This window comes from Podarcis vaucheri, assembly GCF_965113315.1.
Source record: "Podarcis vaucheri genome assembly, chromosome: 9".
NCBI lineage: Eukaryota > Metazoa > Chordata > Lepidosauria > Squamata > Lacertidae > Podarcis > Podarcis vaucheri.
Window position 1 is genome coordinate 23,863,207 of NC_138767.1, and position 24,130 is coordinate 23,887,336.

Here is a 24,130-nt window from a genome sequence, read left to right on the forward strand (position 1 = left end):
TCTGTTACTAATGAATACTAATGGGCAGGCATGTTTGAAGGTGCTCACCTATCTGCCAAAATCAACACTATTGTTAGCATCATGGATTGCTCCTTGCTGTATGTTCCATGATTTTTGCAGGCTGAGTCATTCTTCCTTCATCTTAAAAGGCAAAAACCGATGGGGGCAAAGGAGAGCTGGATTGTTGTTTTCGAATGATTCCAAAGGAACTGTTTTTGATGGGAAGCAACTGAGAGCATCAGAGAAGCATGCTGGATCAGGCCTTGTCTTACAGAGACCCACCAGAGGCCAGTGAGAAACCTACAAACAGGATTTCAGCACAATGCACACTCCATGTTCCTGTGGTTTCTAGCAACTGGTATTCAGAAGCTTTGCTGCCTCCAGCCATGGAAGTAGAGAATGGCCATCATGGATGGCAGCCATCAATAGCCCCTCTCTTCCGCCATGAATTTGTCCAGTTCTCTTTTATTTATTTTACTTATTTTAAATTTTTATTGTTTTTTTTTTACAACATAACACAACCCCCACCCCCAATACACAAATCCACCCTCATTAAATGTGAACATGACGTACAGTGAGCCTAACATACAACAATACAAACAACCAGATAAAAGACTTCCTTTATCCTGTATCTGGCCTCCTTATTTACTTCTTATAAACTGTTTTCTTTATGAATAATTATTAAGATTTTTCTAATTATAAGTTAAATATCCACAAAGTCTCCTGCAGACATTAATCGAAACAAGTCCAGGTATGTATTTTAGGGCACTGTTTTGTGAAGTATTCTCTGCATTTTCCGCATGCTTTTTGAAACACTTGTCTAGTGAGATCTCTAATTGCATCTGTTAATCTAGCCATTTCAATATACTTTAACAGTTTGTCTTGCCATTCCTTTTTTGTTGGCACAGTTTCTTTTTTCCAGTTTTTAGCAGTTGGGATCCTTGCTGCTCCTGTGGCATAGAGGAATATTTTCTGATCTACTCTTGCTATACCTGTGTCCGTTATCCCTAGTAGAAAAGCTTCTGTATTTTTCCTAAAGTTATACTTAAACATTTTTTTAAGCTCATCATATACTGTGTTCCAGAAGCTTTTGATTTTTTTCACAGGTCCACCAAGCATGTATAAGTGTCCCCTCTGTTTTTCCACGCCTCCAGCACAGATTTGTTTTTGTCTTATACATTTTAGCTATTTTGGTAGGTGTTAAGCACCATCTATAAAACGCCTTGATTAGGTTTCCCCTCAATACTTCACAGGCTGTAAATTGCCAGTTCTTTCTCCATAGTTCTTCCCATGCTGTTAAGTTAATGGTTTCCCCAATATCTAAAGCCCACTTGATCATTACCTCTTTGACCTGTTCGTCTTTGATCTTCCACTCCAATAATGTATCATACATTTTTGATATTACCTTGGTTTTGTTTTGTAATAACACTTTTTCTAATAATGAAGGTTCGTTTGAGAAACCATTTTTCTTATTTGTCCTGAACACTTCGTGCAGTTGATGGTATTGGATCCAACCCATAAGGTGTGGTTTAATTTCCTCATTATCTTTAATTGCTGATTTATTTATTGTCTTTTTCCTTAATCAGATCTTTATATGTGGCCCATTCTAATTCCATATTTTTCTTTTTTATTGTAATTGCTTCAAGAGGTGCTGCCCACCATGGTGTTTTCGGTTCTAGGAGATCCTTATATTTTGTCCATGTTTTATATAATGATTTCCTTATGACATGATTCATAAATCCTGTGTACTTTCCCTTTTTCATAAGCTAAATACGCATGCCAACCATAACGATTATTAAATCCTTCTAGATCTAACAAATCACCATCTTTAATACAATCCACTCTTTTAGCCAATTTAGACAGACAGCGTCGTAATATAAATTTAGGTCAGGTAGCGCTAGTCCACCTCTCTGTTTTTTTATCTATTAGAAGTTTGTGTTTAATTCTTGGTTTTTTATACTGCCATATGAATTTGGATATCTCTGTCCATGCAGATAGAGATGTCCTCTTCCTGAATTTCCAACCAGGATGCTAGGGCTTTTATTATTACTTCTTTGATATTCTCATCTTGATTTTCTTTTATTCCTCAAAATCTCAATAATAATTATTATTTTTGGTTGTCCAGTCCTCTTTTAAAGCCATCTAGGGTGGCAGCCATCACTGCCTCATGTGGGAACAAGTTCCATAGTTTAACATGTGCTGTGTGCAGAAGGGCTTTCTGTTACCTGTCCTAAATATTTCAACACCTGTCAAATTTGTACCTATTTAGGTTTAGCTTCATTAGATTTCTGATTTAACTTACAGAAGGGCCCGCAAAGTGGGTTGCTCTCCAGATGTTATAGCTCCCATCATCCCTGACCATTGACCATGCTGCTGACCACGTTGGCAATCTCTTTATAGATTTTTGTGATTTTTCTCATTATATGTCTTTAATTTTGCACTTACACCATTGCTTTGTTTTGTGTGTTTTTAAGGGAGATTCTAGGGAAGCGGGTGGCACTGTGGGTTAAACCAGAGAGCCTAGGACTTGCCGATCAGAAGGTCGGTGGTTTGAATCCCCACGATAGGGTGAGCTCCCGTTGCTCGTTCCCTGCTCCTGCCAACCTAGCAGTTTGAAAGCATGTCAAAGTGCAAGTAGATAAATAGGTACCGCTCCGGCAGGAAGGTGAACAGCGTTTCCGTGTGCTGCTCTGCTTCACCAGAAGCGGCTTAGTCATGCTGACCACAAGACCCAGAAGCTCTACGCCGGCTCCCTCGGCCAATAAAGTGAGATGAGCGCCACAGCCCCAGAGTCAGCCACGACTGTGAGCTAATGGTCAGGAGTCCCTTTACCTTTAAGGGAGATTTTAGGGATGTGGGTGGCACCATGGTCTAAACCATTGAGCCTCTTGGGCTTGCAGATCAGAAGGTTGGCGCTTCGAAACCCTGAGACGGGGTGAGCTCCTGTTGCTCGGTCCCAGTTCCTGCCAACCTAGCAGTTCGAAAGCACACCAAAAAGTGCAAGTAGATAAATAGGTACCACTCCAGCATGAAGGTAAACGGCGTTTCCATGCGCTGCTCTGGTTTTGGTGTTCTGTTGCACCAGAAGTGGCTTAAGTCATGCTGGCCACAGTACCCAGAAAAACTGTGTGCGGACAAATGCCGGCTCCCTCAGCCTGTAAAGCGAGATAAGCAACGCAACCCCAGAGTCGTCAGCAACTGGACTTAACTGTCAGGGGTCCTTTACCTTTACCTTTTTAAGGGAGATTGCCTTTAAGTAATAAAATAAATCAAGTGTATAATTCCTTCTCCTGCTCCCCAATTGTCACCAAGTTGGGTTTTACCATCTTTACATCTTTGGCAAACGTTTGAACAATAATCATCCCATATCCTGTGGTGTGATGGGTTAGCATGTCTGGCTATTAGCCAGAAGGTTGGTGGTCCAAGCCCACCCAGGAACAGCTGTGGGCAGGATTCCTGTATTGCTGGGAGTTGGACTAGATGACCCTCAGTGTCCCTTACAATTCTATGATGGACTTAAGTATCATTGATTTCAGTAGGTCTGCTCTGGATCCAACATATATTCCAATATTTCCTTTCGCAAGGCATCCCCGAAGGAATATCTCAAATAACTGTGTATTTAATCAATGAACTGTGTCAGCCCGAAATGTATTAATTGAAGAAAAACAACCAATGTTGCCCATGCAAGCCATTGTTCCACATGAGAGGATTAATAAGAAGGCTTTGCTGAAACTGCATCTAACGGCAAAAACGGCATAGCAGGGGAGGATCTGCAATAAACAGCATCCCCTTACTATTTCCCCCCCTGACTGTTGCTGTCCAACATTTGTGTTTCACCAGATTGCTAGGCTCGATGTGGACGGCTTATTTAGCAACATTGAATCCGTCCATCAGATCTCAACCAGGCTGCTGTCATCACTGGAAGAAGCAACGGCGGACGTGGAGCCGGCCAAGCAAGTAATCGGTATGTTTGCTGTCTTCTGTGAGCTCTTCGAAGCTGCACAGAATAATGATAAAGCAATAAAACGCGCATTTCCCCAGCCCGTGCTTTTTCCCAAGCTGCCATTTCTTTCAATAAATAACTGGAGGATAAAAAAAGAAACAATTAGCGTTCAGCAAAAGCAGGCCCATAATCATGAGGCCAGCTGTGGATTCATGCGGTGTGGAAAGTAACGATCCTACATGCTAAAGACATGGGGAATAAAAGACGACGTTCGTTGGTCGTCTCTTAACTGGAATGTCTTTTTGCTGGCAACATATAAAGTAGAGATAGGGAACCTGCAAGTCTCTAGTCAGAGCTTTCCAAACTTTTCATGTTGGTGACATACTTTTTAGACATACATCATTTTGCGACTCAGCCGGCTCCCTTGGCCAATAAAGCGAGATGAGCGCTGCAACCTCAGAGTCAGTCACGACTGGACCTAATGGTCAAGGGTCCCTTTACCTTTACCTAATTCAGTTTTGCTAGCAAACCAGAGGTTAAACTAACCCCTTTCCAGCCCTGGAAGGAGAGCAGGAAGCGTTCGCACAACACACCTACACACTGCAGCCAACACATTTGTATGTCGTGACACGCGGTTTGGAAAGCTCTGCTCTAGATGTTGCTAGGTGCCATCTCTCATCGTGAAGAAGAAGAGGAGGAGGAGGAGGAAGAAGAAGAAGAAGAAATACTAAATGTATACTCTGCCCATCTGGCTGGGAAAACCACAACAGAATATTAAAAACACGATAAAACATCAAACATGAAAATCTTCCCAAAACAGGGCCGCCTTCAGATGTTTTCTAAAAGTTGTGCGGTTCTTTGTCTCCTTGATATCTGAAGGCAGGACGTTCCACAGGGGGATCACCACTACCGAGAAGGCCCTCTGCCTGGTAATAATAATAATAATAATAATAATAATAATAATAATAATAATAATAATTTATACCCCACCCAACAAAGTATTAAAATACAGTGGTAGATTAAACATTAAAAGCTTCCCTAAACAGGGCTGCCTTCAGTTGTTTTCTAAAAGTCTGGTAGTTCTTCTTCTCTTTGACATCTGATGGGAGGGTGTTCCACAGGGCGGGTGCCGCTACCAAGAAGGCCCTCTGCCTGGTTCCCTGTAACTCGGCTTCTCTCAGTGAGGGAACTGCCAGAAGGACCTCAGTGTCCAGGCAGAATAATGGGGGTGGAGATGCTCCTTCAGGTATACTGGGGCAAGGCCATTTAGCCAGTGATCAGGGATGATGAGACCTGTGGTCCAACAACACTTGGAGGGCTACAGGTTCTCCCCACCTGATATAATGCAAGTTTTTAACCCACATGTGTCCGAATAGTACTAGAGTCAAATGGATCCAAAGCAGCTGTGCCTCACCTAGTCTTCTGTTTCCAGATGGATGGGGAACCTTCTCCTTGGGTGCTGACTGCATCCCTCCCTCCAGGCCTCCCTTCCTCTCCCCAGGCTGCTCCCCTTCCCCATCCAGACTCCTCTCTTGCCCTGCTTTGCACCCTCCTTGACTGCTTTTGCCTTGACTGTGTCTTTGAACTCAGACATGCTTCCTTCTTGCCTAGAGATGGAGGTTAGAAGGGATGTATGAATAAATTAGTCTTTGTCATTCCAGTTGCTTCCAGCCAAGCCTTCTAGGTTCCCTAGAAGGGAAAGTGGCCCTTGGGCTGAGAAAGGTCTTCCACCCCTGATTTATACCAAGGGCACCCTAAGGTTAATGAGTAACATCTCCCCGCCATCCACCCGCCTTCTATTTAAAGACCAGGTCATTCTCACCTTGCCCAACAACTGCTTTCTCTCCTCCTTGATTCCCCTTTTGTTTCTTCAGCTTAACCTCCAGCCTGATTCAGAGTTTCGATGGACTTGAAAGTCTGTTAACTTCTTTGAAGTGATCTTTGAAGTGGTTCCTAAGAAAGATATTACTTTTAGATTGTTTTTGTCTTAGCAGAACATGTTGGCTACCTAAATTATTATTTTTTTGCTTATTTTCAAATGCTTCCTGCACCCCTCTTTTTTTATTTGTGTAGTTTCATCAAGTTGAATACCCTACCTTGGAAGTTTTTTCAGGGAAAGTAGCTATGAAGAGGGGAGAAATGAGGGCCTTTCCCTTTCCAGCTGTCCACCCTCCTCCACCCCCCAGCATGGGTCGTGCTAAGCAGCGATGTGGGGGGTAGGGAGGCAGTGGCGTAGCGTGGGTTGTCAGCACCCGGGGCAAGGCAAGTAATTTGCGCCCCCTAATCCGTGGATTTGCGCCCCCTAACCCGTGGATTTGCGCCCCCTAACCCTAACCCCCAGATGTTGCGCCCGGTGCGGCCGGCCCCCCTGCACCCCCACGCTACGCCACTGCAGGGAGGAGTGCCCCTGTGTAGTAGCGCATTTCTCTCCCACAGTTGCTACAGCCATCCATCCTGGTTTAACTCCAGAATGCAAGTGGGGAAATCCCCATGTTTAAAAGTTCCTTGTACATAGGAAACCAGCATGGCAGTGAGCTAGCTAGAAGCAGGTTAACTTTCCAAGGGCAAGGAGGTGCTGTTGTTTTTAATGCAGGATTGTTAAATCTTGCGTTCTTTCCCCTGCTGCAGGAATGGGGAACCTTGAGGTCTTCCAGATGTTGCTAGACTACAACTCCCATTATCCCAGACCATTGGTCAGTCTGGCTGGGGTTAACTGTAGTTTGGACAGCAAGAGAGGGGAAATCCGTGCCCAGCAATATGCCATTAGACAGTAAATGCTCCTACGGATGACCTGTGTATTGAGCATTTATTTTGATATTCCTTGTGCAAAGCTTAAGTGGTGATTAGATGATGTCCAGTCTGTACTGAGCATTCCTCCCCGTTTGTTTAGGGAAGCAGGTGGTGCTGTGGTCTAAATCACTGAGCCTCTTGAGCTTGCCGAGGTTGGTGGTTTGAATCCACGCAATGGGGTGAGCTCCTGTTGCTCTGTCCCAGTTCCTGCCAACCTAGCAGTTTGAAAGCACACCAGTGCAAGTAGATAAATAGGTACCGCTGCGGCGGGAAGGTAAATGACACTTTTGTGCGCTCTGGCTTCTGTCCCAGTGTGCCAGAAGCGATTTAGTCATGCTGGCCATATGACCTGGAAAGCTGCCTGCGGACAAACACCAGCACCCTTGGCCTGAAAGCGGAGATGAGAGCTGCACCCCATCGTCGAATTCGACTGGACCTAACTGTCCAGTTTAGTTTGTTTATGAACACTCATCCTGCAGTCACCCAGATTTGTTTGCAGGGTGTTTACACCTTTTCCCGTTAATCATTCCTTCATCCCATACTTTTCAGTTTATTTCCCCATCACTTTCCAAACCATGAAAAGTTTCTCTCTGTGCGTGTTTTGTTAAGTAGATTTGTTTCACTAGAGCAAAATCCACTTCAAATGAGCTCCCCCTCCCCCATTTTATCCTCACAAAGCCCTCTGAGGTAGACTAGGCTGGAAAGGTGGGCACAAAGGCAGTCAATAAAATAAATAAATGCACAAAGCTAAAGTTCTTGAATCCCTCCTCCAAAATACATACAGTCTGGAGGCGCTTTAAAGAATTGCTGTTTGAAGCAACCTTCAGGTTTCTGCAACATCCAAGCGTGATCTGACTAGGAGAGCCTGGTATGTTGTTGTTGCTTAAAAGAGGAAAGCAAATGATGTGAGTGGTAGAGAGCTCTCTCTTTGTATATCTGAACTATAAAGGACATGGCCCCATTTAGCCAGATTGTGGACGCACACTATCTTTAATGAAAGCTGCACATTTAACCTCGTCGGTTGAATTCACCCCCCCTCCCTGGTATCTGCCATTCATCGCAGTCATTAGGCACAAAAGAAAGTCAGAGGATGGCTGGAATTAGCCAGAAGCCTAAAGAAATGTACAATAGGGATGCACTCCTTCTTAGACGAAAGTAATGTTATTTGCAAGCCTTTAAGCAGCTGACATACCAGATGAGGCCGTGTTTTGTTCTGTTATAGTTCAGCCTCTCTCTCTGCCTCTCTCTCTCTCTCTCTCTCTCTCTCTCTGTCTCTCTCATTTATGAATCACTTTCTATGACAGATTTTGAGATGTTTCCACAATCAAGAATAAGGACAACAAGAACGTCCACAATGAAACATGCATGCAACAATTTAATTCATAATAAGATATAAACATTTGGATATAAAAAAACCAGTTATAACAATTTCATACCCACTGTAGAAACCAACTGGCATCTGCATCATGTATCTAATGGGCCTTACTCTTAATAGGATAAGAGTGGGGCTTTGGTCCATGCCATTGAGCCTCTTGGGCTTGCTGATTAGAAGGTCGGTGGTTCGAATCCCCACGACGGAGTGAGCTCCCGTTGCTCTGTCCCAGCTCCTGCCAACCTAGCAGTTTGAAAGCATACCAGTGCAAGTAGATAAGAAGGTACCGCTGCGGTGGGAAGGTAAATTTCATTTCCGTGCGCTCTGGCTTCTGTCACGGTGTTCCGTTCTGCCAGAAGCGGTTTAGTCCTGCTGGCCATGTGATCTGGAAAGCTGTCTGTGGACAAACGTTGGCTCCCTCGGCCTGAAAAGTGAGATGAGCGCCGCACCCCATAGTCCCCTTTTACTGGGCTTAACCATCCAGGGGTCCTTTACCTTTACCTCACCTTACCTTTACTCTTAATTATGTCATATGCTTAAATGGTAAATAGTTTCGTTTTGTTTGCTGTTTTCTCTTACAGCCGAAGAACAGGGCTGCCTTCTCCCCCTTTCTTCTTCCTTTCTTCCGTCTTGCTTCTATGACTTTAAGAGCAGTCTTGCATGCAGAAGTTCAGCAGGTGTGTTCTGTGTGTCAGGTGTTGAAGGGCAGGATAAAAAGCACACATTATCTCAGCAGTGGAAAAAGGAAGCACAATTCCCTTACGCTTCCTCTTTTGTACTTCCCTATAATATGCAAAGATGGAAATGCAGTATGAAAAGTTTCCAAATGTTCGGTTATTGTGGGGAAGGGAAGAGATATAAATCTTTAAGTGCCTGTTGGTGGTTCCCGCCATGGCTTAGCTGCATGGCTCATAAATACTAGAAGCTGAGCATTCGGTGCAGCCGACTCAAGCCTGTGGAACTCCCTGCCAGCTGAGATTTGACAGGCACCATGCTCGCTGAACTTCAGATGCATGACCAATACTTCCTTTGTTCCAGCAGGCATTTTAAGGTAGACTTCAGTTTTATGATGAGTTTTTATTGCTTCATTTTCTGTGTGGTTTCCTTTTTGTTTTTGCTTTTAGAGCTTAGAATTGATAATGATTAAGCAGCATATCAATGTCTTAAACAAAGACAATAAAAATAAAGCAAATATTTCTGAGTGCAAATATAGCCAAGGGCTGCTAGTCGTGATGGCTGCATCTGCTACCTCCAGAATCGGAGACAGGATGTCTCTGAATGCCATTTTGGGGCTGTTACCCTCATGCCCTGCTGTTGGGCTTCCCGTGGGCAACTGATTGGCCACTGTGGGAAACAAAATACTGTGGTACCTTGGTTTTAGAACAGCTTAGTTTATGAACAACTTGGAAATGGAACGCTTCAAACCCGGAAGTAGGTGTTCCAGTCTGTGAACTTTGCCTTGGAAGCAAAACATGTTCTGCTTCCTGTTGAGTGTGTTCCATTTGTAAATTGAGTCCCCTGCTGCTAATCAGAGGCTTCCTGTTGAGTCTATAGGCTATTGAGTCCTGAGCACCCACACAACATGGAGGAGCTTTTGTTTTTGCTATTTTTTGTGTTTTTGTTGGTGTGGCTTTTTAATTTTTTGACTGTGACATCTTCTTCTTTTTATGGTGCTGACTTGTGACTGGCTTGTGACTTCATTTTTGTGACTGTGTGGAACCCAATTCAGCTACTGATTGATTGATTGATTGTATGACTGCAGAAATGGATAAAAGCTCCCCATCCAAACAATGACTATCATCAGTGCACGTATATCTATATACAGAGAGAGAGAGAGAGAGAGAGAGAGAGAGAGAGAGAGAGAGAGAGAGAGACTACAACTTCCACCATTCTTGGCAACGTAAGAATGTTGGGTCAGACCACTGGCCCATCTTAAAGGTCCCAGCATATAGCAGATAACATTAGAAGAGTTAAAATGCACACTGAAAGCTGCTTTGGGTTTTAAAATGTTTAGATAATGGAGCAAAGAGAGAAAACCAGCTGATCTTACCCAGGAAGGTATTCATATGCAACATTCTTGGTGACACCACTGAGAAGTCCCTGTCTCTTGTACTGGAATGTACTCGTGAGTAGATGGGACAGAGAGCAGATCTTCCATCAAGGCCTGGCAGGTTCACATATTTGAAGCAGACCTTAAATTGTCTGACGTTGTGCTGTTTTTTCATCTTCTTGGCTTTTTTGTTTACACTTTAACAGGGCAAGTGTTTTTGCAGATGAAAGACCTACTAGAAGACACGTATAAAATCTACTGTTACCAGCACGATGATGCACACGTCCTGCTGGAATCCTACGAAAAAGATGAAGAACTGAAGCAGCATATACGTGACTGCCTGCTGTCCTTAAAGTAAGAACTTTTCAAATGGTTGTTTCCATCTCTTGCTCACTGCTTGTCATGGGAGAGCTTAAATGGATATAAAACAAAATATCTCCTATAAATCCAGAGTTTTATGGCATTTACTAGGAACATACACTTATGCTCCTTTCCTGGAAATATGAATATATTTCACTGTTATTAGAGGGATCCCAAATGGAAAGAATATCCAAGATGCCACCAAAACAGGCTTTTTTAAAAAAAAAATAGGTTGCTTCAGGGAAGCACCATCTTAAACTGAAGCATTCCATCCTTTTAATGCACTGAGCACATCTGTGTCTAAATTAAATCATCACCATAATAAAATCCTTAACCCTCATTTTGTAAAATTGTGCATAAGTATATTGGGGCTTGTCTTTGCTGCCCCCCCAAACCTTTTCATTATGCCCCTTCCCGTTACAAACTGCTTTTTCAGGAAGATGTAAGATCAGATTTATTGGAACTTTTTGGCTTCTGTGTATAACCCCAGAGAGTCTAGAAAAGCCTTCCCAGATGCTTTAGACTACAACCCCTGTAATACCCGACCAGGCAGTCCAAAACCTCAGAGCTGCACCAGATTGGGGAAGACTGATTTAGGACATATCTAAGAGTCGGGTGGCGCTGTGGGTAATAATAATAATAATAATAATAATAATAATAATAATAATAATAATAATAAATTTTATTTATATCCCGCCCTCCCCAGCCGAAGCCGGGCTCAGGGCGGCTAACAACACTAAAATAGTGCAACATTATAAAAACATCATAAGAATTAATTAAAATCAAAATTGATGGCAACCATAAACTAAAGTATTGTAAAGATTGCCAAAGGTAAAACCTCAGTGCCTAGGGCTTGCCGATCGCATGGTTGGCGGTTCAAATCCCCGCGGCGGGGTGAGCTCCCGTCGTTCAGTCCCAGCTCCTGCCCACCTAGCAGTTCAAAAGCACCCCTAAGTGCAAGTAGATAAATAGGTACCACTTTATAGCGGGAAGGTAAATGGCGTTTCCGTGTGCTGCGCTGGTGCTGGCTCACCAGAGCAGCTTCGTCACGCTGGCCACATGACCCGGAAGTGTCTCCGGACAGCGCTGGCCCCCGGCCTCTTAAGTGAGATGGGCGCACAACCCTAGAGTCGGACACGACTGGCCCATACGGGCAGGGGTACCTTTACCTTTAAAAAACCTTACCAACAAAGGTCCATATAGTTAAAGCCATGGTTTTCCCAGTAGTGATGTATGGAAGTGAGAGCTGGACCATAAAGCAGGCTGATCGCCAAATAATTGATGCATTTGAATTATGGTGCTGGAGTAGACTCTTGAGAGTCCCATGGACTGCAAGAAGATCAAACCTATCCATTCTTAAGGAAATCAGCCCTGAGTGCTCACTGGAAGGACAGATCCTGAAGCTGAGGCTCCAATACTTTGGCCACCTCATGAGAAGAGAAGACTCCCTGGAAAAGACCCTGATGCTGGAAAAGATGGAGGGCACAAGGAGAAGGGGACGACAGAGGACGAGATGGTTGGACAGTGTTCTCGAAGCTACTAACATGAGTCTGACCAAACTGTGGGAGGCAGTGGAAGACAGGAGTACCTGGTGTGCTCTGGTCCATGGGGTCACGAAGAGTCGGACACGACTAAACGACTAAACAACAACAAAAACACAAAAAGCCTTATTAGCAGGTTGCCTTATTATGGTATTTTGGTAGTGATTGAAGTCCAATAATGCAGTTGATTTAAGTATTCCTTGAAGTTAACACTGTTTGCTCCCAAATCCTAAACTTGTCTACTCAAAAGTAACTCCCACTGGTATGGTTTGGACATAACAGCTAGCCATAGTTTAGTGTTGCGATAATAGGCCTAGGCAAGCATCTGGTTCGCTTGCTTCTCCCTCCTCCTGCTGCATGGCTACAAGGAAGAGTTTGAAAGCTTTTAATTTTAGCTTATACCGTTGGCCATGTCACCTGAACCCTAACTGTGGTCAATGTTAACTATGATTGGTTGAATCAGTTTAGCTTTTTAAAGTATGGTTTAAGAATCTGGCTTGTTAAAAAATATCCATAGTTAACATTAACCACAGTTTAGGGTACGGATGTTACCCTAAACTATGATTAATCTATAACAGAAATGAAGCTTTCAGTCTCCTCTTTGCGCTGGAAGGGGGAGTTCAGGAATCAAGGCTTACTGCACTGTATCCTTGTATTGACAATGTATCCTTGTATTGACAATGTACATGTCGACTTGGCCATTTAAACCAATATAATGAAGATCAGACTGGTAATAGATCCTTCTGTTTCTCTCTTTCTCTCTTTCTCTTGGCAGAAAGATATATGAAGAAGGGTATGTACCATATTTCTTTTTTGTTATTATTATTATATTTTTACCTTGCTAGCCAGGGCTGATGGGAGTTGTAGTCCAAAACATCTGTAGGGAGGTGGGTGAGGGACAGCAGGGGTGAGGAACCTATGGTCCTTCAGATTCTGCTGACCTAGGTACACATCTGGAGATGCTGACTGGGGCTGAGTGGGAATCCAACAGCACTTGCAACATGTTTGGGAAATTGGTATGATTCATTCATTCATTCATAAATTACATCCCACTTTCCCCCTTCAAAATGAAGGTGAGCCTAAGTAGTACCAGAACAAAGCATAAAAACAAGAATTACATTCAAAATAATTTGACTGGTTTTTTTAAAAGGAGACATTTATAGGTGGATTTTATTGTATTTCATGTTGTAAACCACTTTGATATATTTTATGAAACTGCAGAGAATAAAAATTCAAATACATAAATAAATCTGCAGTTCCACAAACCACTGGTTGGGAAGGGCTGAAGACCATTGGGACAAGAGGACTTGAGCTGTGGCTTTGCTGCTTCACGTGTCTCAGTCATTCCCCCTGAAATTCCAGTTTTCCAGCTGGAATTCTACAAAAGCAGAGACTGCTGTTCTCTTCCTCTTAGCCCTGCTATTTGTGCCATTGAGCAAGATGCAAAGGAGCAAGGGGGCAGTTGACGGGGTTATTTTTAGCTGAATTTAAAGTAATGGAATGGCTTTTGTGCAGTCTTCATCAGGCTGTCATCTCAGGGGGGAAAATATGTTATGCTGCCAGATTGATATCTGACTGATCCATGAAAAGAGTACACTGGGCCAGAGGTTGGGAACTTGAGGCCAGGGGTTCCAAAATCAGAGGTGATCTTGCGCCCCTGGCAGAACCGTCCAGATTGCGCCCCCTAGCCACTGACAAATTAGCTCTTCTCTCCGCCTCTCCTCCAACCCCCACCCCAGTTCAATTCACCCTCTATTAACAACCTTTTCTTATGAGGCAATAATCAATTTTTTTATTTATGGACATATTTTAAGCCAATTTTGCTCCCCCCCCCTCTTGCCTGCACCCCTGGCCAGGTCCCGCCTCACCACCCCCTAGCTATAGCCCTGTCCAAAATGGTCTTATAGGCCACTCCATACATCTCTCCCCAGGTCATACCTCCACTCTAGGCCACACCCCATCACCCTAGGTCATACCCTTCACTGGTCCTACCCACATACCCGCCTCAAGTGCCTTGAACTGCGATAATGCCTCTTTCTTGCTATTCTTCATGCTACTGGCTGCAGTGTAGCTTACTGTACAGAGGTATGTGTCACACCTTTTGTCCCGCCCACTTATTTTGCCTCAGGCTGAAAATAAACCCATCCCATGCACCGTGGATGAGTTTTCTGGGGATCTACAGCAAACTGAATGTCTGTGTTGAATGAATGGGTCCATCCAATAGATTCCTCTTGGATGGGATGAGGCAGAAATTAAAAAGTTTCCTCTCCAGATAAAGATCAAGAGATTCTGAGTGAAGATTGTGGAGCTTTAAACAAAAGACAAGCCATAGACAGTGGTACCTCAGGTTAAGTATTTAATTCGTTCCGGAGGTCCGTTCTTAACCTGAAACTGTTCTTAACCTGAAGCACCATTTAGCTAATGGGGCCTCCTGCTGCCACCGCGCCACTGGAGCACAATTTCTGTTCTCATCCTGAAGCAAAGTTCTTAACCTGAGGTAATATTTCTGGGTTAGCGGAGTCTCTAACCTGAAGCGTATGTAACCTGAAGCATATGTAACCCGAGGTACCACTGTAAAAAAGAGAGAAAAGCGTGTGTGTGGGGGTGTGTATGTGTGTGTAAGAAGAGCACAGACTTGCCACAAATTGCTTGTGCCGCACTTCCACAAATTAATGTGCGCTTATCACCTTCAAAAACAGATGCCATAAACTGTGAGTTGCACATGGGATGTAAATTGGCCAATAATTCATCAGCAATTACCTTTCAGAGGCCAGTTTATGGATGACCCCGTGGTGGCTGAATAAGGGGGACCCATGAAACCTTCTGGCTTTCACAATCCAGGCACAATAACAGTCCCTGTTCTTGGAAACCCTAATGAGCATTTTAGCTTGTGGATTCCTGCCCTGGAAACACCTGCCTCCAAGACATTTCAGCTTCACAGTAACCCTTTCTCTTGCCTCTGTGCCGAGCCCCATAACTCACAGCAAAGGCAGCAGATTGGCGATTATAGCAGAATAAATACCTCTGTGAGATCTGTGAATAATTTTTTGACAGTCACACACAGAAATAATATGTGGCCACGATGAAATCAGAATTCTTCTGAGGATAGATGTTTGCCGCTCAGTTTAAGCAGGGAGAAATATTGTACTTTCTTGCGTGGTAGCAGCTCCCCCAAGCTGTCAAGCTAAATTGCCTGGTTCTTTCTCTGCCCATATAACCGTCGCTGAGTTCAATGCAGAGCTGAATTAGCCTTTAGGCTAAGTGTGCTGTAGTGCGAGATGCCAGCTAGTGTTGTTCCCTAAACTGGGATAATGTACCAGATAACTTCCCTATGAAGTGAGAGTCACTGTGTTGTCCCATCTGCTGGACTCCTCTTAAACTATTTGCAGCTTGGAACATATTGGTTCATCACTTATCACATAACAAGGGAGCAACTTCCCCAGTTGTGGGAAAGTTTAAAATATTGGTAGCCTATTTGGAATGAGAAGCAGGACGCTATAGGTAAGGAGATTCACGACTGAATGTTGCTCCTGCCTTGGTTTATTATTATTATTATTATTATTATTATTATTATTATTATTATTAACAAAATGCCCTTCATATATAAAATAGAGAAAACATCCCCAAGCAGAGACTAAGAGTCCCTCTTGATTAGTGTTCTTCAACATTAGGTCCCCAGTGTTGTTGGACTACAGTGTCCATCATCCTTAACCAAGGACTAGCCTGGCTGAGGATAATGGGAGTTGTAGTCCAACAACATCTGAGAATGAACACTGCTGTATAGATAAACCAATTATTCACCATTCATCATGATTTGCTTGTATAAAGCTTATGCAGTGGTTAGATTATGCCCAGTCTTTACTGAGCATTCATTTCAAATTGTTTATGGAGTGATTCCTCCTAAATTCCTCCTGATTTGCTTGCAGAGTGTTTATACATTTTCCCATTAATGATTTGTTTATCTCACATATTTCAGTCGCTTTCCAAACTGTAGAAAGTCAAATTTGAAAACAACAACAAGATTTGTTGCATTAGAACAGGGGTTTCCCATCATTTTTGACCACTGGTCCTGCTAATTTGGGATGATGGGAGTTGTAGTCCAAAAAAAGCTGGAGACCCAAGTTTGGGAAACTCTGCATTAGAGCAACAAGACTCCTTTAGTCCACTTTAATTGCACAGATGTAAAGTTCTCAGTTCTCAGTGGGACGCGGGTGGCGCTGTGGGTTAAACCACAGAGCCTAGGACTTGCAGATCAGAAGGTCGGTGGTACGAATCCCCACGACAGGGTGAGCTCACGTTGCTCGGTCCCTGCTCCTGCCAACCTAGCAGTTTGAAAGCACGTCAAGTGCAAGTAGATAAATAGGTACCGCTCTGGCGGGAAGGTAAACGGCGTTTCTGTGCGCTGCTCTGGTTCGCCAGAAGTGGCTTAGTCATGCTGGCCACATGACCCGGAAGCTGTCTGCGGACAAAAGTCGGCTTCCTCGGCCAATAAAGCGAGATGAGTGCCGCAACACCAGAGTCAGCCACGACTGGACCTAATGGTCAGGGGTCCCTTTACCCTTAAAGTTCTCAGTATGTGCTTGACTTCTTCCCGCAAAATACTTACAGAAGGGTCGGATCAATATGTTTAGAGGGCCTAAGCAAGGAAATGATCATGGTGCGCTTCCAAGATGTAATTCAAGATAAAAATAATACCAAACTGTAAAATGGCATTTTATTAGACAGGCCACCCACTTACGATGCCAGGTGGTGCCTTGAAGGACCAGTTGTTGAGACTTCAAAGCACAGCACAGCACTATTTGAAAGCCTTTTTGCTGCTTGGAAAATGGCTTTCAAGCAGCTCTCTCCCCAACCTCCTGCTTGAGCCTCTGAAAAAATGATTCATCCTGTTGAGTTTAACTCATCGTTTGCTGACTTCTGTTAAGAATCCCCATTCTAGCATTGGAGAGCTAAAGAGGCTTAGTCCAACAAATTCAAAACCTTGTTGCTCCCCTTGCCCCAAGTCAATGTTCAAGATCAGTTCCAGTCACTGTCTTTGAGCTCACTAGTTTCTAAAACAGGATTCTTTTGGGGGAAGGCATTGCTGTTTAAAGTGGCACAAAAGTGCTTTCAGCGTATGGTGCAGATAGGGCTTTAGGAAAAGAGGATTTCAAACGATGGCCTGATTACCTGGGTTTTTCACGAATCGAAAATATCTGTGATCATTATTCCATTTTGCGCCCCCTGTCCTCCTTTCAAGTTGCTCAGGGCGACAGAACATGAGGTTATTCCATTTTACAATTGCATCAACTTCAAGGGTTTTTTGGAGGGGGGGAGGGGAGAAGCTACATGTTGTTATTCAGCATATGACTTCATTTCATTGCCTGCCATCTGCAGAGGAAGTGGATTCTGTCAGAATTAAGCCAGCTGCGTTAATATGAGTGTAAAGGAGTAGCAGCGATTTGCGATGAGATCAGTGTAGCTACCTATGGTGCTAGAATTTTTTTACTAAATCCGCACGAAGACGGTGTATGGCTGAAGAAGCATCACAAATGAATTATCGGCTTAATTTTCTGCACAATGTATGTCACAAGATGCTACAGGTCTGTTTTAACTTATGCAGGGAGACTGTGTTCCTTCTCTATCTCTCCTTCCTTCCCTCTCCAGGGTTGCGGTGTAATGCGAAAACATGCATGTTAAAAACACAACTAATCTAAGGAGAGTTATCGCTGGGTAATCTGACTCGGTCAAATTAGATGGGCTGAACTGGGTAGCAATTCATGCCCCAGGGAAACATTATCTTTTCGCAAACTTCCTATCTTTCCAACACATATTGCTAGATTTTGGCATGCACAAATGCAAGCAGAGAGCTGTTTATCACTTGGGAAGCCATCCAAAGACTAACTGTGGAAGCAAAGGCACACTTGAAATCTACCTCACGCCATTCCTGAAGCTGCTTTTAAATATTTGCATTCGCATGGGTTTTCTGAGGAAAACAACAGTAATTTCAAGTTGCTGCTGCTGCTGTTTTAAAATCACTTGTGCTGCAGAAGCAGAACTCTATATTTGGTGCAGCATCAAGCAAGGAAGAGTAAGGTTGCTAATGCTGGATTTTATTTTTATTTTTTGAAGATCTTCTCACCCTATGCCCTCTTATCAAGAGGTCCATTCCAAACAATGTAGGAATCATGCCACTGGTGTAGTGACATCAACCCTTTGGAATTCACTCCTGTTCAATATTAGACATGTGCTGTCTCTGCTGTCTTTCCAGCACCTACTGAAGACCTTTTTCCAACAAGCCTAGATCTTCCCCACCTTGCATCTTTGCTGGAATTTTAAGATGCTTTTAGAGGTTTTAGATAAAGGAGAGGAAAGAATGAAACTGTTTAAAATGAAAAGATAGGACAGAATGAAAGGCTTTGATGTATGCCTTAAAAACATTATACAATCGTACCTTGGTTTTGGAACAGCTTAGTTCCTGAACATTTAGGCTCCCGAACACTGCAAATCCGGAAGTGACTGTTCCAGTTTGTGAACTATTTTGGGAAGCCGAACATCTAGCGGGGCTTCTGATTGGCTGAAGGAGCTTCCTGAAGCCAATCAGAAGCTGCGTTTTGGTTTCTGAATGTTTTGGAAGTTGAACGGACTTCCGGAACGGATTCCATTCAACTTCCAACCTACAACTGTATACTAATAAAAAATGAATATATCAGAAGCATATATGCTGCAAGCAAGCATTGACTTACTGGGTTGCCAAATAGACTAGCTGACCATGATGATGCTTCTATATTAGGGTTGCCAACTTTCTAATAACACAAAGTGCATTTAATCTTGACACTATTGCTTCCCTCCTTGCCCTCTGTCAACTGCCATGCAGCAGCAAAGTGACTGACCAGAGGTCAGGTGAGTGGCAGTGCCCCATCACACTGTCTGCTACTGGCTTTGATGTGAAAATGTAATAAAGAGGTACACTTAAAGATGTCATCTGTTTGGCAAAGTCATACTGAGTACCTATGTAGTGGTGACAGACTATAGTCACCATTGCTTGCTGTTCACTTTAGGGGGAAGCAATCATATGATCTCACATTCAGCACCCTAAACACTGTTTTAGCACCCTAGGGTCCTGGTTCTTGAAACATTTGTGTATACTTTTTTTTTAAGATAGGAAGAAGGCTTAAATGGCAAGAAATAGCAAGAAAACTAAATGGTTGATTGTGACAACTAATCGTAATTTTTACAGGGGTGAAAATGCTCCTAGCATCAAACAGCTGGAAGCATTAGCCACATCAATAAAGAATATAAAGCATTAGCTAGCAGCAGGTATACCTGCAATTAGAATGACTCATGATAACAGTTGTTTGTTTTTCCAAAGTTCATATATTCTTTCATCCACTAGATATTTTACAGTAAAGAGAATAGCTTCGCCAGAATAGCTTCGCCAGTTATGGATTTGTTGTGAAAGGAGCCACTACAAGGAACTAAGACCTTCCTCTCCCCCACCTTCAGGAACTCATTTGTTGACTTAACAGAGCTTTGTTTAAATTTCAGGGGGAAACCAAACCTTCTGGACATGGGGTCTCTGATGATCAAACCCATCCAGCGTGTGATGAAGTATCCCTTGTTGCTATGTGAGCTCTTGAATGCAACTCCCAGGTCCCACCCGGACCACACAGCACTGCAGGATGCCTTGGTTGCTGTGAAAGGCATGAATACAAATATAAACGAACTTAAAAGAAGAAAGGATTTAGGTAAGGCAGTGTCAACAATGCAGGGAAAGGCTATTTCCTTCAAACCTGGCTTGAGGGCTTTTCAGAAGCATCTCATTGGCTGCTGGAGAATAAGACCTTTGGCCTTAGCCAGTGGAGATCTTGTAATTTTTGGCTTGTGCTCACAAAACTGCAATAAGTCTTGGCTTCAACCTATGTTTCAACTGCCTTTCCAGGTATTGTTTATGTTCCCATGTCAGTTTGGGTGCATGCTCCAAAGAAGGAGTTTGGAAGCTTCCGTTTTAGTTTAATCACGGTTTAGGGTGTGTCTAAACACTAAACTGGCTAAACTCAACTATGGTTAGTAGAAACAAGGCAGCTTCATAAACCATGGTTTGAAGTTGGCTGGTTTTTCGGGGTTTGGGCAACAATGCAAACTATATTTCGGGGTGGCCAACTCCCAAGAGACTGCGATCTACTCACAGAATTAAAAACTGGCAGTGATCTACCTCCTTTTTTGGGGTTCAGGTCAAAGTTGTTGAGCTTCTTTTTATGGGCTGCAGGGCTTTAAATGTTTAGCTTTTTTTTAGGAGAGCCAAAGTTCTTGGGCTTCTTTGGGGGGAGCCAGTGATCTGCCAGTGATCTACCACAGACGTCCAGTGATCTACCGGTAGATCACGATCTACCTGTTGGCCATGCCTGCTATATTTAATGAAAAGAAACTTCGTAACATGAAAGCCTCTGAACTCCATTGCATGGTGGGAGAGGAGAGGAGTAGGTCAGGATTAGCTAAGAGAGGGGCAGGATGTAAGTCTTATTCATGGTGTGATAAACCATAATTTATCTGAACACGGCCACTGACCGTGATAATTAAATGGGTCCTTTAAAGATGTTAGTGTGTGCCTTGCAGAATTAAACCAAAGTCCATCTTGTTCAACATTCTGTTTTTCAAGTTACCAGCTAGGTGACCTCAGATGTTTATGAGAAAAACAGCATACAGTATTTGACTTCCAGCCTACTAGTCTTAACTAGTGAGGGAGAAAATGAAATATTATATTTGTTTCAGGTCCACCATTGGATTCTTGCATTTGCATAAGGTTTATAAGAAAGTTGGGGCATGTTTTTCTTGTTATGTTTCAGCTTCTGTCAAGCAGATTCACTAGGGATTTAAATCGTGAAGGCATGAAAATTATTATAGCACACGGAATTATATGTTCTGCAGTAAATAGCATCAAAGGAGCTACTACAAACAACAGGAACAATTAGAGAGATGGATTTTTAAAAGCTTATATGGCCACAATGATTTTCATTATCCTTGTTATTTCCATAGGTAGTAACCTTCAGCTCTTTCTGTCTTTTGTTGGTCTCTTCATGACTTTGAAGGACAGTAGGATAAGCCCCATATAAATGCAGATTTGATGTATTGATGTGTTTTTTTCTAATTGCAGTGCTGAAGTATAAGAAAAATGACGAAGATGAATCTCTGAAAGAGAAATTTGCAAGACTAAACATTCACTCGATTAGTAAAAAATCGAAGAGAGTCACTGGCCACCTGAAAATTTTGACTGGAGGAGAACCTCAGGTATTTAGGTGTCTGGCATTTTTCTTTACAGAGTGTTTTAAAGGGCGTAAACTAGGAGTGGAGAAGCTTTTTTGCTCCATTGGCCAGACCCCTAATCAGGGTTGGTTTTGTAGATCAAATTTGACAGGCAGACAGGACTGCCCACTGGGCACTGCAGCACAAGGCTCATTGATAGCCCTGTGCTTGGCATTTTCAGAAGAAGCCCTGTGTTTCTGATGGGGCTGCTTTTCCAATGGGATAAGAAGGGGCAATGCTTGTATTGCGTCTTCTGCTCTGGAATGGGCTTGTTGATGCAGCACAGAGGTTCAGGAGTGTCCAACCATCACTGTCACCCCCCCTGGAGCCAGGGAACTGCAATCACACAGTCTTTGCAGCTGCTCATATGATGGGATTGTCCATCATTAATAGATTTATTGTGGCAGGAAGAGAACTTAAGAGCACAGCAGGCAACATTCATTCTGGCTCTGCAGCACAGCCTGGCTCCCTGTTTTGCAAAGGAATTCAGGAATCCAAATGAATATTGTATTCATGTTTCTCAAACAAGGGGCGGATTCCCCCACTGGCAACCTTCTGTGGGGCCACGTGTCAGGAGTAGGCAGAGCTGGAAGTCATAGTACGTGACACTAGAGTAAAGAATGGGCACAGCAATGGATGGAATGATTACATTGAGACAGTATGCTAAGCCACACAAAGGCCAAAGGTTTCTACACACATGGAGACAAAAATCTCTCCATCCTGGCAAGTAAGAGGCATTATGATGGCTCTTGAGAAGAGTGTGGGCAATGAATGTGGGCTTATCAGCTGTGCAAACTGATGGTGGCCATTGTGAATTAAGTTCTATATTACATCTGGACAATGGAGACTAGGACCAGGGTTTCTTTCAGCTAGAACTCAGCAGAACTCTCTTCCAGCATCTCTCAGGTGGCCACCATTGCATGATAAGAGAACAGGGGAGATGTTCATGGTGAATTCTGGCTCCTCTTTTTCTAGAAAAATAGCACTGACTAAGACTGCTAATGTAGTTCTCCCAGTCCCCAGAGTGAGGCCTGTTTGGATGAGCCATGTGACTCTCCCACATCTTCCAAACTACACAACACACACACATGCAAGTTATAACTATCTGCTAGCAGCACTCGCAGCCTTCCAATGCCAGCCACCGTGAAATGTCCTTAATTGCGAAGAGAAGCTATTTTTATTCAGACAGTAAATTCTCTCTGGTTTGGTGTTCTTTTTCTAAACACTTTTCAAACTCAAATACTGGAGAAACACTTTGAGTGGGGTGAGGAGATGATGATTTTATGAATGACTGAGCATCCTCCCCCCCCTTTAATTAGAGGTTCAGAGCACTCACATTTCACATCTCTGACATCTGCAGCAACTCCTACTGCATTAGAAGAGAAGACCAGATTTGACACTTCCAAGGTTGTTGCCGTCATCTTCTCTCTCTCTTCTATACAAAGAAAGAAAACTGAAGCAAATAAAAATGCCAACCCTCAAATTGGGACAAGTATTGGTCAGCCTCTGAAATAATAGGAGTCTCTCTCAAACTTTGCGCAAGTATTAATTCTGCAGAAGTACAGTAATGAGCAGAGGGACAGACAAATGCATGATCTAAAATGATGCATTGCTCGTATACATTTTTATGCAAGCTAAGAGAGATGAAAGTCTAGGCAAGTGTCATAAAATCAACCCCGTGCTTCTCTGATATCTTGCTGACCCTACTTAACAAGCAAAGGGAAATTTCTGTCACTTCTCTTAAGCCTCCTTTTCTTTTTGCTGTTAAAACTTTTAATGGTTGCATTTGCGAACGTGTGTTTTCCAAGCATGCAGGAGGTTAGCAGGCGTTTATGAACAGCAATGGGATGGCCTTGCAATCCACACTATGTTCAAAATCTTTTATCCTGTAGTGGGTGGCATGTTGGGGTTGTCGTGCTCACCTGATCTTCTGAAAGCTGAGTCACTGCTGCTTACCAGGAGAGAGAGATGATGGGTAGGTTGGCGTGGTGCAAATGTACTGGCAGAGCCAATCCACTGCTGCTGCCGATACGTTTGCACTGTGTCAACCTCCCTGCTGCCTCAATCCCTCTCCCTGTAGCTCCTAAATAAGTAGCAGAAACACAGCTATCAGGAGGTCAGGTGTGACAACTTCATGCCACACACTATGGCTTCTGTCTCATGAAAGAGGTTCACATTTCTGCATGAGTGGTCCAGACAGAAGTTTTGCACTATCCTCATGCTAGGGTGATGCTGTTCCCCTACTTCATATCTGCTTCATTGTCACAGTTGTAGATATTTGCATATGTATGTATGCATGAGAATTTGTATTATTATTTAATAATAATAATAATAAATAATAATAAATTAATAATTTATTATTTATACCCTACCCATCTGGCTGATTTTCCCCAGCCACTCTGGGTGGCTTCCAACAGAAGATTAAAATACAATAGTTTATTAAACATTAAAAGCTTCCCTAAACAGGGCTGCCTTCAGATGTCTTCTAAAAATCTGGTAGTTGTTTTTCTCTTTGATATCTGGTGGGAGGGCATTCCATAGGGCAAGTGTCACTAGCAAGAAGGCCCTCTGCCTGGTTCTCTGTAACTTGGCTTCTCGTAGCGAGGGAACTGCCAGAAGGCCCTTGGCACTGGACCTCAGTGTCCGGGACGAACGATGGGGGTGGAGACGCTCCTTCAGGTATACTGGACCGAGGCCGTTTAGGGCTTTAAAGGTCAGCACCAACACTTTGAATTGTGCTCAGAAACGTACTGGGAGCCAATGTAGGTCTTTCAAGACCGGTGTTATGTGGT

General features: G+C 43.3%; 1 protein-coding gene across 2 annotated transcripts in view; it reads left to right on the forward strand.

Moving 5' to 3' along the window:
• Positions 1-24,130, forward strand: part of ARHGEF38 (Rho guanine nucleotide exchange factor 38) — a 54,802-nt gene that overhangs the window by 13,969 nt on the left and 16,703 nt on the right. For both annotated transcript variants that reach the window (XM_082236935.1, XM_082236936.1), the window contains exons 3-7: positions 3,841-3,964; positions 10,362-10,509; positions 12,832-12,849; positions 19,584-19,783; positions 21,190-21,323. In XM_082236935.1, coding sequence (XP_082093061.1) covers positions 3,841-3,964; positions 10,362-10,509; positions 12,832-12,849; positions 19,584-19,783; positions 21,190-21,323 — 624 coding nt within the window. The remainder of the gene's footprint in view (positions 1-3,840; positions 3,965-10,361; positions 10,510-12,831; positions 12,850-19,583; positions 19,784-21,189; positions 21,324-24,130) is intronic.